At 43.1% G+C, this 20,309-nt stretch overlaps 1 protein-coding gene across 1 annotated transcript in view; it reads right to left on the bottom strand.

Annotated features, from left to right (window-relative positions):
- Positions 1–20,072, bottom strand: part of OPN5 (opsin 5) — a gene marked incomplete at both ends in the record, with an annotated part of 33,479 nt that extends 13,407 nt beyond the window's left edge. The window contains 4 exons of the mRNA XM_080700054.1: positions 4,814–5,148; positions 8,980–9,150; positions 15,865–15,984; positions 19,943–20,072. Of these exons, the coding sequence (XP_080556180.1) occupies positions 4,814–5,148; positions 8,980–9,150; positions 15,865–15,984; positions 19,943–20,072 (756 nt within the window). The remainder of the gene's footprint in view (positions 1–4,813; positions 5,149–8,979; positions 9,151–15,864; positions 15,985–19,942) is intronic.
- Between the last annotated feature and the right edge of the window lie 237 nt (positions 20,073–20,309).

Raw genomic sequence — 20,309 nt, 5'->3', positions numbered from 1 at the left:
CCTCTAAGTGTAATGTCAGATGTTCTGAATTATTGCAGTAAGAATGTTGGCTGAAACAGACGTAAAGAGTAATTCAGGCACCCGCAGTATCTGGATATTAACTGTAGGTCTGGCTATTATCCGTCATCAATATATTTTCAATGAATAAATATGAAATAATCACATGTCTAGCATAATAATATTTGTAAGAATTCATCTGTATTTTGGTATTGCCTTCCTATCACTGCACCATTCCTCTCATTAAATCAATGCCAAAAGTGTTCACTGCATTGTTTGACTATATTTACAAGCCAGAATACCCAGAGAAATAAAATATTCATTTCTCAGTTTCAAAATAGAAATTTGAAACTTACAAGGGAAATAATGGTTGAGAGTGAAGGGTTTTGAGTTTGGGAGGGAAATGACTTTTGAGCATGTGCAGCAACAGGCTTAAAGGACCCAGCGCTTAATACTATGTAACCCCAGTACTTGGGAGGCTGAGACAGGAGGATTGTACAGGGGCTGGAATGTAGCCCAGAGGTAGAATGCCTCTGAGTTCAGTACCCAGTACCACAAAATAAATAGATAAATAAAAAGATTGATCTGTGAATAACTTAAAGAATGTGCTTTTAAATAACAGCTAGTTTTTACTCCAAGACAAAGAAGGACATCAGAGGAGCTGATAACTTACCTTAAGATGATATCCTGAAACTTTCTTGCTGAGCCAAGCACCAGGGGCCAGGGATACAGATGTGGAAAGCAACAAAACCCTCAATACATTTGGAGATAGAAGAGAAAAAAACTGTGCCTGGCTTGCCAGGGTCCTAGCCAAGGTCCCAGTATCTGCCAAGTGGTCTGTAGTAGAAGACTGGGGACACAGCTTACAGTGCTAATGAGCCTGAGAAGACCTTGCAATCAGAACAAGAACAATGCTGTGTGTGCCCCATGACAATTACTAAAACCAGAGAAAATTAAATATCCTGACACTGCCCCGTCAATAAATAACAACAACCAGGCCGGCAGCCCTAAGCCATCAGCACCCCGACATTGTGAAAATCTTGGAAGTTAGAGAAAGAATTTTTGGTAGAGGAAGAAAATCCCGATTAGACTGAATTTATCCTGATTTTTCAATATTAAACTCATTTTACAACATCAAATGCAGGTACAGCTATGCCAAGTTATAGAAATATAAAAGCAGAATATATCAATATATAAATATACCACCCTCTGTTTATAGTTTGTCAAATTTTAGATTGCTACATAGATCAATCTTTTTATTTATCTATTTATTTTGTGGTACTGGGTACTGAACTCAGAGGCATTCTACCTCTGGGCTACATTCCAGCCCCTGTACAATCCTCCTGTCTCAGCCTCCCAAGTACTGGGGTTACATAGTAATTGTCAGTGACTTTTCTTTTGGAACTGGGGATTAAATCCAGTGTGTTCTACCTCTGAGCTACACCCCCAGCTCTTTTTATTTTGAAACAAGTTCATGCTAAGTTGTTGAGACTAACCTAAAACCTGCCAAGTACTGAGATTACAGGTGTGCACCATCATGCCCAGCTAATACTATTTTTTTTTTTTGGTGGTGGTACTGGGGCTCCTGGAAGCCCTTATACCTCCAGGCTACCCTCCCAGACCAATTTTATATTTTTTTAATTTGGAAACAGGGTCTCTTAAGCCAGTGCGGCTGGCTTTGAACCTGCGCATCCTCCTGTCTCCGCCTCCCAAGCACAGGGAATACAAGCGTGCGCCACCACGCCCGGCTAATACTATTATTTTAAAAAATCAACTAGAAGGGCAATGCACAGTGGCCCATACCTGTAATCTGAGCTACTCAAAAGGCTGAGGTAAGAAGATCACAAGTCTGGAGAAGTTATCAAGAGCCTATCTTAAGTAAAAAAGCAAAACATGAAAAAGGAGCGGGAATTGAGCTCAGTGATACGGCACCACTGGGTTCAATTCCTAGTAATAACAATGGTAACAACAACAACAACAACAACAACAACAAAACGGAGAAAGTTTTGTAGAAAAATAACAATTTTTAGCTTGGTGAAATCAGACCAGCAGAAGAGTCCCAGATAATAACCCGGCTAGAAATAGTTAAAATACACAGAGAACTACGTGGTTTTTATACCCAAACCCAGGAAGGAAGCCTTTAAGTAATAAGCTTTTAGATGAAGCTCTTCCAAAGATCAGAAACACCAAGTGAACAGGCAAATCGTCAATCCTGAGCAGTAGCTAATGGAGGGAAAGGCTTTTAAGACTATAAAAGACCTCATGTGAGGTTATTTCTTCTTACTTGTACTCACTGAAAGAAAAATAGGGCAAAATTGAGTCATAATTGAAAATAGCTAAAATTTAGGACAAATGTTATCCCAGAAAGTTGTGTTTTTAATACGGTCGAATTTTTTCACAAATATCAATAATTAGAAATGTACTTAGATTCCATTGTAGAGATGTGCCACATTTTTGTTATTTATTCACCTGTTGATGAATACCTAGTTAGTTCCAAAATTAGCTATGTGAATTGTGCTGCTCTAACCATAGGTATGCATGTATTACTGTGGTATTCCAACTTTGAAGAGATACCAAGGAATGGTATGGCCGGGCCATATGATGGTTCCCTTCCTAGTCTTTTGAGAAATCTCCATACTGATTTCCAGAGTGGTTGTACTAATACATAATCCCACCAACAGTGTATAAGGGCTCCTATTTTCCCAAGTCCTTGCAAACATTTATCATTGTTTGTGTTCCTGATGACTAACTGAAACTAGATAGAATCTCAGAGTAGTTTCAATTTGCATTTCCCTACTAAAGATTAAAATTTTTTCATATATTTATTGGTCATTTGTATTTCTTCCATTGAGAAGTCTATTCATTTCAGTAGCCTGCCTTTATTGGTTTATTTTTTTTCTCACGTTAAGTGTTTTTAGTTTTTTATATATTCTAGATATTAGTCTTTTGTTGGAGGAGTAGATAACAAAATACACATGATGGAATTTTACTCAGCCATAAAGAAAAGAATTATGTTGTTTGTAAGAAAATGGAGGCAACTAGGATATTAAACTAAGTGAGATCAGTCTGTCTCAGAAAGGCAAGGGCCATATATTTTCTCTCATATGTAAGAGCTAAACCAAAACATAAGAGGCAAAATGGCGTTGGGGCAAATGGGATGACAAAACTGTAAAATAGTAGGAGGAGATTGAGAAAGGAAATGTATAGGGGGAAAAATAAAAACGAGAGCTGATGCCGGGCGTGGTGGCGCACGCTTGTAATCACCGCGCTTGGGAGGCGGAGACAGGAGGATCGCGCAGGTTCGAAGCCAGCCGGGCGCGCTGGCTTAGGAGACCCTGTTTCCAAACAAAAATGTAAAAGTAGGTCTGGGAGTGTAGCCCGGAGGTAGAAGGGCTTCCAGGAACCCCAGTACCACCAAAAACAAAACAAAACAAAACAAAACAAACAAAAAAAAAAAAAGAGGGCTGAGGAGTTTCAGATAAGGCCACATCCATATGGCTGATTAGAATACAGTAGGGAATAATTAAAACTTTAATCCGTTTGTTTTTCATTCTTAAACTATAAAATAGTAATTAGGGCATATCAATATTTCTAATACAGAATTTGATGATGTTATCTATATTAAAGGTATATATGATATTATAACAAATGGCCCAATCCTGCAGAAATTTCTCTATTATTAAGACAACTTTCTCTTTAGAAAATATATATATATATGGAGAGCCGGGCATGGTGGCGCACGCTTGTAATCCCAGCATTCAGGAGGCTGAGACAGGAGGATCACAGTTCACGGACAGCCTCAGCTACTTAGTGAGGCCCTTTGCAACTCAGTGAGACCCTGTTTCAAAATAAAGAATAAAAAATAGGGCTGGGGGTGTAGCTCGGAGGTAGAATGCCCCTGAGTTCCATCCCTAGTACCACCCACAACAATCTGAGAATAAAATAATATTTTAAATGTGTGGAGGATTGGAAGGGTATGAGAGAGAGAGGAGGGAGGGAGGGAGGGAGAGAGAGAGGGGGGGGGAGAATGGGAGGCAGGCAGAGGCAAGGTTGCTACAAAGGCTTAGATACGACATAATAAAGTCCAGGGGCCTACGAGCAGGGAGCACTCTGAGTTTTACCAGGGGCCTACGAGCAGGGAGCACTTTGAGTTTTACCAGGGGCCTACGAGCAGGGAGCACTTTGAGTTTTACCAGGGGCCTACGAGCAGGGAGCACACTGAGTTTTACCAGGGGCCTACGAGCAGGGAGCACTCTGAGTTTTACCAGGGGCCTACGAGCAGGGAGCACTCTGAGTTTTACCAGGGGCCTACGAGCAGGGAGCACTCTGAGTTTTACCAGGGGCCTACGAGCAGGGAGCACTCTGAGTTTTACCAGGGGCCTACGAGCAGGGAGCACTCTGAGTTTTACCAGGGGCCTACGAGCAGGGAGCACTCTGAGTTTTACCAGGGGCCTACGAGCAGGGAGCACTCTGAGTTTTACCAGGGGCCTACGAGCAGGGAGCACTCTGAGTTTTACCAGGGGCCTACGAGCAGGGAGCACTCTGAGTTTTACCAGGGGCCTACGAGCAGGGAGCACACTGAGTTTTACCAGGGGCCTACGAGCAGGGAGCACACTGAGTTTTACCAGGGGCCTACGAGCAGGGAGCACTCTGAGTTTTACCAGGGGCCTACGAGCAGGGAGCACTCTGAGTTTTACCAGGGGCCTACGAGCAGGGAGCACTCTGAGTTTTACCAGTGCCAGCTTTCCCTAACCTCTCTGCCCTTCAAGGTTCCGATCCACCAGGAAACGCCTCCGTAACTCTCGAGTGCGGTTACCTTGGTCAGTTTCATTTCCAGCACGTGGCTGCCGTGAACCCGGCTGTCAAAATGAGCCACCTCTTTCGAAGAGGACTTCACCTTGGCGATGATCTTCACGTAGGAGAAGACGATCACGGCCGTTGGGAGCAAGAGGCAGAAGAAGAGGATGTTCAGGATGAAGATTTGACCCCCGACCGAGGCCTGGGCCAGCCACCAGTCCAGGGTGCACGAGGTTCCGAAGGGCTCAGGCACATAGTCCCCCAGGCCCACCAGGGGCATGGTGGTCCAGAAGGAAGCATAGGCCCAGATGGCTGCCAGGCAGATGTAGGCGTGCTTTCTCTTCAGCCAAACCCCTGGAGGCGGAAGGAGAGCATTACCCCGATGCAATCTGCCCTGCACCCAAGTACCTCCCCTCGAAACGTCAAATTCCACCTCCAAAGACAGTCTGCGGAATTCTGGGAGCCGTGGGCGGAGAGCCGAAGCCTGGGGGAGACTGAAGCGAAGAGGGGGAGTTCCGGAGCTTGGCCCTTTCTCCAGGAGAATGAAATTGGAAGAGGCTTCAAGGGGAAGGTTTTCTCTAGGCACCTGGGCGCTTTGGGAGGGAGAAGCGACAACGTTTGGGCGAGGGGAGAATAAACACACAAGAAGCTGCTAAAGACACGGAGGATCTTGAGAAAACATCTCAAAAGCAGGTGTCAGTGGGTCATCCAGGGATCCGAGGGAGACGCCTTCAGGGGAGGTGAGAAGTCACAAAACATTGACTGCGTCTTTAAAGTACCTAAGAGTTTGAACTCCTAAGAGTTTGCTGTGCCTGGAGCCTCTGCCTCCTTGAGAACTGGCTGAGCGGGGCGTGGTGGATCGTGAATCTGCCTGGGGACAGCGCGCTCCTTTGTGGAGCAGATTTTGACTCTTCACATGGCAATATCCACCTCGGCGCGCTCAGAGCCGCGGAGGGAAAGGCAGAGCATCTAAAGAGGTGGCATCGTGCTCTGCAAAAGTCATTTTGTAAAAATATTTTCAGGAGGACCAGAACTGAGTTCTGCTTTTCAGTACTACCTTCTTAAAAAAAAAAAAAAAAAGAAGAAGAAGAAGAAGGAAGAAAAGAAAGAGAATTCCAAGACGAAGAAATAGTACAGTCATATCCAAAAAATGTAAAATAAAATAAAAGCTGTGAAATACTAGTGACCATTTCCTGAAGCCCAGCAGGATGACCAGAGACCAGCCAGCCTCTTGTTCCAACCGCCCAGGAAAAGGCCTCCACTCCTCTCTTGACCTCGACCAGCGAGGTCGGAAGGAGGAGCGCCTTACTGTTTTAGCTTGGGAGTGGTGGAGAAGGAACGTCAAAATATATTCAAGAAAAAGCTAAAGGATTACAAGTGTGTGTGTGTACCACCAAAAATAAAAAAAATTTAAAAGAGAAAGAAAAGAAAGCTAAAGGATGCTTTCATCCCCATGGACTCAGGTTCTGTCTCTGCTCAGGGTCATGTAAGATTCACAAAGTCTCTAAGACCCTAGTTCTTCTATTTCTAGCATTTGACTTGCTTCTGTAACCTTTCTCGATATCCAGTGTTTTTAACAGTAAAATGGAGGCGATAAGAATATACTGCTACAGGTTTTGATGAGGATTAAGTGAAATAATGCATAGGACCCACTTTTCAAACTGCGAAGCACTACATTGATGCAATTTTTTATTTCAGTGTCAGCACATCTCACTTGCCACTAACAAGAACTGCTAACAGGCTGCTCTTGGACTCTGATGTCTCCATGTATCCAAATCCGTGGCATTTTGCACTGTGATGCTCCAGTTTCTCAAGCCCAACCAGATCAAAGAAGCCATCGTGTAGCCACAAAACATGTCAGCTCTTGGTTATCCATTGGAAGAGGTGAAAGTCACATATATTTACGGTAATGTGCAAAGGGATACGTACAAGCACTTAGGATTACGGTTACTTAGTGAGGTGTTTCATACTTACATTTGAGTGTGGTGAAAGGCTGTCAAGTACAGGAAGGAGTAGATTAGTAGGTTGGTTCTGTGTTGCTCCAGAAGTCAGAACTAGGACCAATGGGTGGAGGTTACTGGGAGGCAGGTTTGTCTTAATATAAGGAATAACATTGTAACAACGAGGGCAGGCCAATCAGAGAATGGGCTGCCTGGTGCAGTAGTAATCTCCCCGTCACTGGTCACTGGAATTACTCAAGAAGAGGCCAAGTGGTCATTGCTCAGCGATGCCTTAAAACACTTTACCACATTTCACGGGACAGAGGTCTACATGTCCCCAAGCGACCTTCTATTTTCAACATTCTAGGACACTGTGTGGAGGGGTTAATAGTGCATTAGATTACGTGACGAAATCATACGATGGAGGTTCAACATTAAAGAAGCTGGAAAATAGAGTTCCCATAAAGAGTTATGGCCTACAGTGATCCTGGCAGTGGATAACGTCATCTCTCTACCTGACACAAAGCTTAAACTCAAGAAAATATTTTAAAATAGATGGCAAGGTTTAGTATTTCTCAAATACTCCCAGGAAGGTCAACGTTTTGCTGTCTGGTTTATAAAGTTTCTAATCAAATTTGAACTCTGTTTGGAATGGCTAAAAAGAAGCTTATGAAAAATGGGCTATTTTTTCTTTTTCTTTTTTCTTTGTGTGGAACCAACAATTGAACCCAGGGATATTCCATCTCTGAACAACATCCCCAGCCTTTTTCTAGTGTGTGTGCATGTGAGTATGTGGTAGGAGGGTTTGAACCCAGGAGTGTTCGACCTCTGAGCTATAACCCCAGCCCTATTTTATTTTTTTTTTATTTTGAGACAGGGGCTTTCTCAGTTTCTGAGGGCCTCACTAAGTTGCTAAGGCTGGCCTCAAACCTGAGATCCTCCTGTCTCAGCCTCCCAAATACTGAGATCATAGGCATGTGCCACCACGCCTAGTTCCTTTTCAATTTTTATTCTGAAAGAAGAGCTCACTAAATTACCACATGCTAGCCTTGAACCTGCAATCCTCCTGTCTCCTTATGTCATCCTGAATATGTATAATTGTATGTTTTTATCTTACTGGAAATTTTGATTTGAGCTATTTCTAGTGGAAGCTGGAAATGTTCAGAAAAGGAAATGCAAATTTTAAAAAAGTAAATGCTTTGTCATGAAGATGGTGGTTCACAACCCCCTAGTCCCCACTCGTGGTCTCCTTGGAGTTTGGGGACTCTAAACCCTTAAACCATAAGGGAAATTCTGCCCTATTGAGAGTTCCAGGTCCACCTGCCAAGTCCTGACCCCACGGTCACAACTGTCCTGACAGATGGACAGTCACCGCAGCTTTATATAGACACTGAGTTGCTAAGGCTGGCCTCATACCTGAGATCCTCCTCCTATCTCAGCACCCCAAGTCACCAGGACTCTTCCCTGGTGAAGCCTGGCTCTCAGTACTAAATGTATATGCCCCAAAGCCTCTCGTTCAGGCTCACTATATTCTCAGAACCCCGAGAAGCAAATATATTAAAAATATTTTTAACCAGTAAATAGTCTTATTAAAAACATTTAGCCTCTGAAAAGATGCTTATTGCTAGCTCTGCCTTCACCAATTCTATTAGTGAGTCAGCATTCTACCTAACAATACCAAATGAATGAATGGATGAATGCATAAATGAATGAATGAATGAATGAATGAGAATGCAATCCCTGCTGCGTGCCATTTCTGTCCCTTTGTGCAGGAAGAGCTGCATGGCCTTCTAAACCTGGAGGTGAACCTTTGGGAATCAGTCATCTCTGACATCATAGGGAACCTTCATCCCTATGTCTTGGCAGGTTTTCTTAAAATCACACTTAATATGTGGGGAAGCAGCTCGGCAACTCAGACCTAACATCCCTTTCAGTGCATCTTTGTTTATCTGTTTGCACGACAAAATACAGTAGAGTCTTCCATAGTTTTTAATACAAGAAAGTGATACGTTTTAAAGCATTGAAGCCAACACCAGACATTATTATAAAGGCAGTATGAAAGGGAATCTACACCGACACAGGTCAAGTCCTCAGGTGTATGTCAGAACAAGATAGGCTACAAATAGAAATACTCTGGGTCTCTGAGGTTATTAGTAATCTTTATTAACTGGATGACGTAGGTACGGCTCTACCACTCAATCCGTCTAACTTGGACTATCTTGGAATGAGAAACCTTCCAACTTACCATAAGATAAATAGCAGATCTTCAGGTATCGATCCAGGCTAACGGCAGTCATGGTGATGAGGCTCCCACAGCCAAAGAAAAATCCAGCCCATCCGTACCAGCGGCAGCCGATCCAGCCAAACACCCAGCGGTGGCAGAAGCAGGAGATGATGGTGAACGGCTTGCCTACAACTAGAGCACCAAGCAGGGTGTCATGAGCAGGCTCCTGCTAGTACAATTCCCCACCTACTCAGCTCGCCTGCAGTTCAAAGGACGTCCTCCCTGGAACTCCAGAGATATGAAGCAACACACACACTCATGCACTTCATGTTGCAGGACTTCTATTTTCCTAAAAATCCTGGCAGTTATGTTTGAAGAAACTGAGTTTCAAGCTGCCTAGAGAGGTGTTCAGTCATTCCAATAGCCAAGAGTAGTAAACGATCTAGAAGAGAAATTTTAATTATTATGATATAGAATTGTGTCAGAGGCCCAGCTTCAGGAGGTATGATATCTGTGGGCATTGGTAGCAATCCGGTTGCTTGAAATGTTTTGTTTTGTTTTGTGTTGGTGGTACTAGGGAATTTAACCCAGAGGCATTCTACCTCTGAGCTATAGCCTCAGCCCAGTGCCATTTTATTTTTATTTTTTAAACAGGGTCCTCACTTTGTTGCTAAGAGTCTCGCTACATTGCTAAGGCTGTCCTCAAACCTGTGATTCTCCTGTCTCAGCCTCCCAAATACTGGGATTACAAGCATGCACCACCATGCCCAGCTAAGAGACCCAGCTTCAGGAAGTGCAAGAGATGTGATGTCAGTGGCCACTTTTGATGCTTTTTTAAATTGTTTTATTGGTACATTGTAGTCATACATCTTAATGGGGTACAAGATGGTGGAGGCATACATACACACATCGTTCATTTAGCCCTTCCCCAGTTCCCACCCCATTCCCTCCCCCTCCCTCCTTCTCATGTTTGGCTTAGTGCTTGACTTTGATATGTTTGGAATGCACATCCTGTACATTAGGGAATTTTCCTCTTCTGCTCTTCCATCTCCGTCAGGTCACCTTATTTGCTCATCTATGGTTTCTCCTTTCTTGTCTAGATTTTCTCCTATAACCCTTTCCCCCCCTGGCTTCTGCATATTAGGAAGAGCATTCTACTTTTACTTTTAATATTTTATTGAAACAGTGCATTTGAAAGCTAAAGGAAAAGGTATTATATCCACAGTGAGATATCTGAGAGATATTTTCTCTTCGAAAGCAAATGTTCTGCACTGATTTCCCCCTGGCGGGCTCAAGACTCCATTACTTTTCTTCCCTCCGTGATTAGACATTCAAGCTCCAGTGAGCAAGCGGTATTTGTAGGAACGAGGCTTTGTACAATGCATGCCAGCATTTATTTAACCAGGAAACTCATCCAGAGATGGAAGTTCTGCAAAACCATGATCCCAGGAGTTGTTCTCCAAAACAAACTAATAAACAAACCTACCTACATAATCAAATAATACCGGGCAAGGTTACCTACTAAACACTCTTCTTGGCAGTCCAGAGTCAAGACTAAAAATTTCCCAAAGTCTGAAAGTTAACCAACAGCATTCACTACAGAAGTTTCCAAATGTATTCACTCCAGAACCCTGCCTGCACTGCACTAATTGTTCCTTGGGAGATGCTCTCTCACAGATTACAAAGTATGGCCTCATTCAAATAGGAAGAATTCTTAAAATAAGACATCATTCCTGGACTGAGAAGTAATGTCATGCAAAGAATCCTTAACCGTGTGTGTGTGACACACACACATCCAACCAGAAAAGCTGTTCCAGTCTGATCATTCAGACTGACTACAGAATAATCAGTGGGAGAATAAAGGCTATAAAGTTCATCACAGGAAGAAGGTGTGCATTCCACACATGTTGTGAAGAATAATGCTGATAATTTTCTCAGAAATTTGATTTTGTCTTTGTATTTATTAAAATGTACATAGCATATTTTTATTTGACTATAACCTCATGTTGATTATCAGTGGATAAAAGGTACTTGAACCCCCAGAAAGTTGAGTATTTACAGAGAAACAATAGGATTGGGGTGGTGAAAAAGGGAGACAGAATCTAGAAATGGAAAGAACTTTGATCTTTATAGAGTTCAGTGATTCTGGAATATTGGAGCTCCAATGAGCTCCTGAGAGAGCTCAATGTGTGTGTGTGTGTGTGTGTGTGTGTGTGTGTGTGTGTGTGTTCCCATGTATCATGTGGGTTTTTATGTGTGTTGAAAGGAAAGTAGGCAAATATCAAACAACTCGAGTTCAACCTTCCACCTTCTTTCAATCAGGAAAAAAATTGCTTCCTTTATTTATGCAGCTTTGAAGTCATATTCTTTCTCAAAGAATTTTTATGTTTAAAAATTGCTTAAACGCCAGGCGTGGTGGCGCACACTTGTAATCCCCACGCTTGGGAGGGGGAGACAGGAGGATCGCGCTGGTTCAAAGCCACCCTCGCTGGCTTAAGAGACCCTGTTTCCCAAAAAATATATAAAATAGGTCTGGGAGTATATAGTCTAGAAGTAGAAGGGTTTCCAGGAACCCCAGTACCACCATAAAAAATTGCTTAAGGAATGTTTATTAAATTCTTTCATTTTAAGGGTAAAACCATATTTTCATGATTTTTTTCTTCTTTTGTTTATTCCTTTCTTTCCTCTCCTTTTTCTTCTCTTGGCTTACATCTTATTCAAACACCGGATGGCTATATCAGTAAATATAACATTTGTTACAATCTGTTTACATGGAGGCCCAGAGTTCCCGGATTTAAACTACTTGTTCAAGCCAGGCATGGTGGTGCACGCTTGTAATCCCAGCATTTGGGAGGCTGAGACAGGCGGATTGTGGTTCATAGACAGGACAGCCTCAGCTACTTAGTGAGGCCCTCCAAAACTTAGTGAGACCCTGTTTCAAAATAAAGAATAAAAAATAGGTCAGGGGGTGTTGCTTGGAGACCGAATGCCCCTGCATTTCATCTCCAGACCCCCACACACAAAAAAGTTAAACTACATGTTCCTTGGTCCTAGTGTTTCCTTTGCACTTTTCCTGAAAGAGATGTGCTGAGAATGAGTTCTTCAAAGCCTGTATCTAACCTATATATTTAAAAAGATCCCAATCTCATTGCCTTGGGACAACCAAGCAGCGGATGCTCCCAGCCTGCAGATGCTAGCTCCCATCTTCCAGGCATGCCCTTCCTTTTCCTCCTCGATATGCAAAGGTAGGCAAGAGTATTCAAAGCTATGCAAGACTTCAGTGGTCCACTGATGCTTCTACTCAGAGTCTTCTGTAAACCAACACCTACCCTCTCTGGGTGTCCAAGCAGCACCGCAGTCCCGCTTGGTTGACTGGGTGCCCTTAGGACAGTCTTTCTTTTCCTGATTAATCTAACCCCATGGTCTGTGCGGAATTGAGGTATAAAAGGGCTGTTCTTGTATTCGACCAATAGTTAGAAAATACCTACAATGTAAAAAGCACAAAGCAAGGTGTTGGAGGACCAAACAGAAATTTATTTCCTAACAGGGAGAACAAACAGAAAGTCAAATTTCACAATAAGTGGTGATTAATGGTGTAAAGAAAAATAGGGTGAGGAAACTGAGATCTTTGTTATACATGAGCAGGAACATGGAGGTAGATGCCAAAATCAGTGGGAGAGAAGTCCAGTAGAGGCATAGAGGGGAAAGATGTGGGTAGAAGAGGACAGCAGACTCCAAGGCTTGATGTAGGTCCCAGCTGGGCTGTGCCAGAGGCCGCAATAAAACAAGCAAACATGGCCCAAGTGGGGTAAAATTAGTACCTGAGACCCCGATTAAAGCTTCGTTCTGGAGTGCGCTTTGGATGCACTGCTGGGGTGCCCTCCAGAGAGCCTCTCCCTCTCCTCGGTGGGATGCTTCCGAATCTGACCCATGTTAGAATCACTGGAGACGTTGTTTTGTTTTGCTTTATTGGAAGTATCAGTGCCTAGGGCTCCAACCCCTGGATTTTGGACCCAATGTATCTGGAGTGATCCAGGCATCAATACACTTTTTTTTTTTTTTGGTAACTCCTCAGGTTATTCTAATATATATATTCATGCCGGAGAGCCACTGATACTTAAACAATGGGCGTGCGGCTTCACGGTGCTTGTAATGGAATTTAATTGAGCGAGAAAATAAGACAAAATCATTTTAAGATGTATTGGAAGAGAACATATACGGTAGATGCTCATAATGGCGTAGGTTAATCATGGAAAACTGTCACAGGCAGGAAGATGCCTTCTGATGAATTACTCTAAAGATACAGGCAGAGTAATGAGGCAGTCGGTGAAATTTTGGAGCAGAATTGCTTGGCTGGAAGCATTTTCGGTGTATCAGACCAATTAAGGACATTTTTATGCAAGCCTAGTCTAACTCGGCCTTAAGCATGAGTCTGGTAAAGAATGTAACTGAAATGACAGATTTCATTCCGTTGTTTCGCGTTCAGCACCAGGGAGAGCGACGCGGCGCCCGCAGGACGCGCTAACCCGGAAAACTACCATTGCTGCTGCGGCACCGCCATCGCGTGGCCGCATCCGGAACTGCAGCCGGTTTGCAGCTTCGCCAGTTCCCTGGGAGCTCCGGCCATTTTCACAGAAAGAGGCCTGTCTCAGAACACATGTGGTACTAACTCTAAGAGCTCATAATATTTATGCTAGCCTTCACTGACTGGAGGCTTTCCAAATAACAAAGACCGAACAATCTTTCTAAGAGATCAACACATCTTCTGCTGAGTGATAGTAATTTACTTTTTTTTTTTTTTTTTTTTTTTTGGTGGGTCTGGGATTGGAACCCAGGGGCATTCGACCTCCGAGCTACACCCCCTGCCCTATTTTTTATTCTTTATTTTGAAACCGGGTCTCACTGAGTTGCAGAGGGCCTCGCTAAGTAGATGAGGCTGTCCGCGAACCGCCATCCTCCTGTCTCGGCCTCCCGAATGCTGGGATTACAAGCGTGTGCCACCACGCCCGGCGAGTGATAGTAATTTAAAAGACAGAGCTTGATCGTTGAGCCTTGTTTCTAGAAACTAGCAGCTGTGCAGGGGAAAAAAACTCCACTTATGAAGGTAGAAACGGTATCAGAAAACATGTTAAGGGAGGCAGAGGGTGAGAAACTGGTCGATGGTTTCCAACAGTAACAAAGAGTTGATGCATGCCATTGAAACCTGGGATTTTATAAAAGGAAGCCACATTTTTTTTAAAAAGTTATGGTTTAAAAAGGGGGTTTTGGCCGAGAGTGGTGGCGCATGCTTGTAATCCCCACGCTTGGGAGGCAGAGACAGGAGGATCACGCTGGTTCGAAGCCAGCTGTGCCGTCTTAAGAGACCCTGTTTCCAAATAAAAAATATAAAAATAGGTCTGGGAGTGTAGCTCGGAGGTAGAAGGGCTTCCAGAAACCCCAGTACCACCAAAAAATAAAAATAAATAAAAGGGGGTTTTGTCTTTTTTTTTTTTTCTTCTTTTTTGGCACTGGAGGTTAAGCCCAAGGGCATTCTACCTCTGAGCAATACCCTCAGCCCTTTTTAAATTTTTTTTTCTTATCTTGAAACAGGGTCTCGATAAGTTGCTGAGGCTGGCCTCAAACCTGCCATCCTCATGTCTCAACCTCCCAAGTACTGGGATTACAGACATGCACCACCGCTTCCAGACAAATTTTATTCCAACTCCCCCTTGCTGGACTACTGTAGACGCAAAAGAAGCAAGAAAGGAACCAGTGGTTCTCAGTTTTGTACCACCCATTAAATGACCTGGAGGTTCTAATTTTATGCTTTAAGTTTTTAACTTTTATAGGTTTATGGTATTTATGCAACATTGTAAGATTCAGAGTGATGTGTTCATAGATGTACACATCTCTCAGTGTGTTTCCTTCCACTAGAGATTTTAATTTTAAGTATCCTGAGGCCCAGGTAACATGCTTGACTACTTCAATAAAAAGCTTCTGGGTATCGATTCCATGCATGCCTATTTTTAATGCCCCCAAGACAGTTTTGCGCAGCCAACTTTGAGAACATGGAGCCAGAAGCCACAATTAAAATTCTTTTCACAGAGCAACTCTTCCCTCTTCCACAGTCACCTCTCAACCAACTTTGGGTGTCCTTAAAAGATGCCACCCTCTCCCCCAGTTATCTTAACCAGACTTAAATAAGGGTTGGGGGGGGTAATAGAGCTCTATACAGTGCCCTGCAGCCTTCTTTTAGTTTCTGATGTCTGAAACATGGAGCCCACAACTCCGAGATACATCCAGTAGTGTGCATTCTTGTGAATTTTATCTTCCACATCGAACATGTCTGGTACATAGAAAATACTCAATAAGTGTTAAATGGAGTATTTCTTTAACCAGACAGCATTCCATTGAGAAATCACAAATACTGTAGATATGATTTTTGAAGGAAAGAGAAGAGAAAAATGGGGAGTGATCTCTAAGCCAGAGGGGGGGGGGGGGCTCCAAGATACAACCTCAGCTCTATTTTACAAATTTATTTTTTGGTGGTACTGGAGGTGGAACCCAGGGGCTTTCTACCTCCAGGCTATATTCCCAGACTTATTTTATATTTTGTTTTGAAATAGGGTCTCACTAAGTAGCTGAGGCTGGCTTCAAACCTGCGCGATCCTCCTGTCTCAGCCTCCCGAGCGCAGGGATTACAAGCGAGCGCCACCACGCCCGGCTGTTTTTATTTTGAAACAGAGTCTCACTAGGTTGATGAGAGTTTCGCTACTTGCTGAGGCTGTTCTAGGACCCTCGGTTCTCCTGTTCTCGGCCTCCCAAGTACTGGGATGGCAGGTGTGTACGATCACATTCAGCCCAATGAATGATTGAGAATGGAGACTAGTCGAAAGCCACAAAGAAAAGCCAGTATGGCTGGATTACCTGAAATCCCCAGATCACAGACTGCTAAGTTGATTGTCATTATTTCAGCAGGTCTCAGTTTCTTCTTCCGTCTAGAAGACATATAAAGGACATACCCATTTCCAAACGTGGACAGAATCCCTACAGAGAAAAACAGAAAAATCCCATCGTTAAAACAAAGATTTGGAGTTCATGGGGATATGAAACACTTCTCAATATCAAAAATGGACACCACAGATTTAGAAGGTAAGGAGAGGACTCTAAATAAAAATCTAAATTAAGAAGACGAAATTAAAAAACAAGCATGAAGTGTTAGTGACAGGCAAGGTATGGTTTGCCTCCGCATGGATAGGAGTCAGGGATGGCAGGTCTGAACTTACCCAGAAAAAGGAACCACTAAACTTCCCAGGTAGCCTCAGGAGGGTGTGGGAATCCCAATGGTCAGCTCTTGTACCGGCCCCCAAGGGTGGAGTATTTTCCTCAGCCATTTTGATAGATTATTGGCTTTATAGAACTCCTTCCCTCTGGTAAGTAGGGTTAACCCCTTGGCTCTTGATAAATCTTGAAGGTGAAGCCAACCATCAGAGGTGACTTCAGAGTGCCCGCATGCATGAGGGGCCGGGCCAGGGGAGGCCGGCGTGACCCCCTGCAAGGAGAGGATCATCTCCTGGAGACAGATCCCAGGGTTAGACTCCTGGGGAGACATGGACGCTGGGTCCCTGGCGGAGGGAACAGCTCGCAGCTGCTCCCGGACGAGGTGTCAAGGGAAAGTGGTTGACAATTGATAACACGGCACTTCCCTCCCACCAAGGGGAGAGACAGTGACCCTCGACCCACCACGCCTACCAACAACAGAATAAATGTGTTCCCACTTTTTATAGCCTTTTATCCGTAACTAATCAACTTTGCCATTACAATGACACTATTCAAAAGTTCTTACAAACCCAGTTTAAATGCAAAAAAGACCCAATCCCTACTGACTTTATTTAAGAAAAGAATACACCTACTTCCATAGCTTAACATGTAGAGTAGATTTCCTCAGGAATTCTTGCTTCATAGTGTAGCTGTGTATAAATGAGAATCTGGTACAGCTGCCTTTAGTAGTAAGGAATAAGGAGAGTATTAACAGGAGAAACCCAGAGTTTTCTATTTTAATTTCCATTTTAATTTCTCCACCACAGTTCATTTGGGAGGTAAGGAAAGAAATAGGTGTCTCAGCTGGAGGTGTGAAACCGCCAGGGGCTGACTGCATTGTGCGGGTGGGAAGTCCTGACTCCCTGGAGTCAGGGATGCTCATTGGTCCTTCAAGACCTCTTGAGCTTTCTTAAAGCAGAAGAGAAGAAAGTAGAAGAGATTACGGAGTCCTACAGCAAAGCAAGTTAAAGGAAACTCGCGTCTCTTTCAAGGAAACCCTCTGGCAAAGAACACTGGGAAAGTGTAAAAATATGGCTTGAAAAGTAATGAGGCAAGTTCTACCTCAGTCGTATCCAAAAAGAGGAGATTGACAGTCGAGAGCACTAAGCATGCAGACGCATCCAGTACACAAGGCTCCCTTAAACACCCTTTGTCTGTCCATAGCTTTTTGAAGAATACTTGTTTTATTTTACTTCCTTAACTTTTCTTTCTTAACCCTACGTTCATAGGGTTTGACCCAGTGCCCAAAGCATGATCAAAAACTAGTCAAATCTCTATTCGATGAATGTTAGATATTTTCACAGGCAATCTTATCTGTAGATGAGTGTTAAGAAAAAGCTTTTTTTGATAATTAAAGTAAAACAAGAGAACAAGATGAGAAGATAAAGACAATGGCATGGACCTTTTCAGATTATCAAAATCCTGGATCTTTTTATGAATACAAGAAAATTTTTATCTAAGCAAGTAATAAACTCGGTATGTAGTTGGAAAAGTGGAGAGTGGGAAATGGGTCTTATTTTGTTTCTCCTGCATTCCAAACTCATATTTATGTTTTGACTCATTAGTCACCCTAAGGCCCGTAGAATTCTACCAAGAGCACCAAGAACGATGTACATTCCACTGTCGGCAAGCCCACACAAACCCAGCCTACGAGAAAGTGACAACCAGACATCGGGCCATGGCCAAGATCTGGGTGTAGAATGTGTCCAAAACCTTCCGGATGCCTCTTGTCTCGCCCTGAATGACTGTCCTGTAGCACAGGTGTGTCTCTGCCCCCAGGCCCCTGATTGAACTGATGCTTCCTTTGGCTGGAGCTGGAATTCTTTTTGGACCTGGCTCTCTGGCTCCATCCCAGCTTGTCCATTTGAATGTCATTGTGGGAAATTCTGAATTCTCCACCTACATGCCTGTTTGCCTCTCTTCCTGAAATTCTTCATATTATGACGGAAAACGGACTAATATTTCTTCCTCTTTGTGTTGTCTGGAGAGATCTGTCAGATTAAAGATGTTACTTTTGAAGTCACTTTCTGCAATTGATGGTGATAAACTCATTTTTGAAGATGTTTACTTGTCTGCCTTTTCTGATCGTTGAAAATACTTATTAATAGAAATTCAGTGTGGGTATTACTACAAGACAGTCTCTGTCCCAACAGAAGGCTTCGTGTTTGATCGACTGCTCTATTCCCCGTGATTTAACAGTGGCAAAGCATGGCCGCTCGATATATATTTGTGTTCGAAAGGATGTGGGAGTCCATTTACAAGAAATAGAATTTACATGGTCGGAACCCTAACTAACAATAAAGAGAAGGACCCAGGGTATCACTTTGCAGCAGAATTTCTGATCCAGTCTCATAGATTATTTTTGCCTCGAGCACTGACCATACAGGGATCTCAAGAACTGTCTAATGAGTTTTTCAAACTTCAGGAATTAAATGAAATTCTTTGCCAGTAATAAATAGATGAGAGAGGGAAAGAGAGAGGGAGAGAGGAAAAAGGGAAGGAGGGAGAAAAAAGAAAAAGAAAGAAAGAAAAGAGAGAGAGAGAGAGAGAGAGAGAGAGAGAGAGAGAGAGAGAGAGAGAGATTGCATAAGCAGGTTTGACCCAACATCTGAAAAGATCAAAGGCAGAAAAACCCAAAGACACAACCCACCTGCACTCTGGTCACCCACATTTAAGTTAGCAATTTCAAATCTAAGAAACATATTGTGGTTAAATCCTAATTGTCTAGATCAGTGCAGTTCCATAGAAACTTAATGTAAACCAGAACTGTGAGCCACTGGGGCATTTTAAGATTTTCTGGTAGCCACGGTAAACAAAGTAAAAATGTATAGGTCAATTAATTTAAGTAATTTCACATTTAACTTCATCTAATCTATCCAAAAACATTGTGGATTCAACATGCGCTCCATTTTTCAGAATCATTAGTGAGATAGTCTTTATGATTTCTTCCAGTTCTGAGACATCAGCCTGTGGTGTGTGTTTACGCTACAGCACAAGTCTTTGGGAAGTGAACAATGTGTGTGCCCCAGAGACACCTGTGGCTACCGCTTAGACTATTTCCTTCTAGAAGCACATGGGCCCCTGCGTGAATTATGCACAAAAGTCTTTTGGCCCCACACTACCTTCCACTTCTCCCTCGAGCCTTTTCTCACCTCTCATCACAGTGAATTAGCTATGCTGAGGTGACATGACTTTACTTTTCATGACACAAATGTGAGCCATCTACTGTCACTGTCACACTGGGCCAGAGTTTCCTCAATCGTTAGATGAGGAAGCTGCACTCGATGATTCCTAAGGTCCATTTGGAATCTAAAAATCGTATGATTATAGCAAAAAGTTTTTTTTTTAAAGTAAACAGACTGTGTTTAAATAGCATATCATCGTTACTGTTTTTTGGTATTCAGAAGATAACCCCTCTAGCAAAGTATCCAAAAAGTAATAGTCTCAAGAAAAATACTTGTGCTTCAAAAGTTCTCTGGATTATCAGTGGAATACTTCTCCCTAACAATGACAATAAGAAGTTATTTTTGTGAAACACTTATTGGATGCCATCACGCCCACCTCACTCTCCCCCTCCACTAAAGTACCCAGGGATGTGTTGGAATCGTTTATTGCCAAAATCAACATATCAGCCTGTGATTTTTTCTAAAAACAGCCTTTGCACAGAGGAATGAAGGAAACTTACCTATGATTGTTAGATAAAAGCCAGCCACTAAATCCGCTTCCCAGGAAAGTTTAGAAACAAAGGGATCCTCTTCTCGCAGGTAGTGCGGCAGGCGCTCATCCTGGGGCAGGGTAGTGTGATTTAATGCCATGCTGCTCTTAAGCCACCAGGGGTCTGGAAAGCAAATTGGTAAAGAGCTCAGTGAGTCTGCATAAGTCAGCTTGAATCCGTCCATGATCGGGGCCTCCTGTTTTAAAACAAATGGCAAGTTCCCGGGATCCTGCACGGATCTGTAATCAGCGACGGGTGAAAGGTTAGCATTTTTCTTCAGCGATCTAAACGTGTCTGTACTTGGTTATTTGGCTTGCAGATTGTCCGCAGCTGTTTA

This window comes from Muscardinus avellanarius, assembly GCF_963383645.1.
Source record: "Muscardinus avellanarius genome assembly, chromosome: 8".
Lineage (NCBI taxonomy): Eukaryota > Metazoa > Chordata > Mammalia > Rodentia > Gliridae > Muscardinus > Muscardinus avellanarius.
The sequence above is the reverse complement of the archived record's forward strand: the minus strand, read 5'-3'. Positions and strand labels throughout refer to the sequence as shown.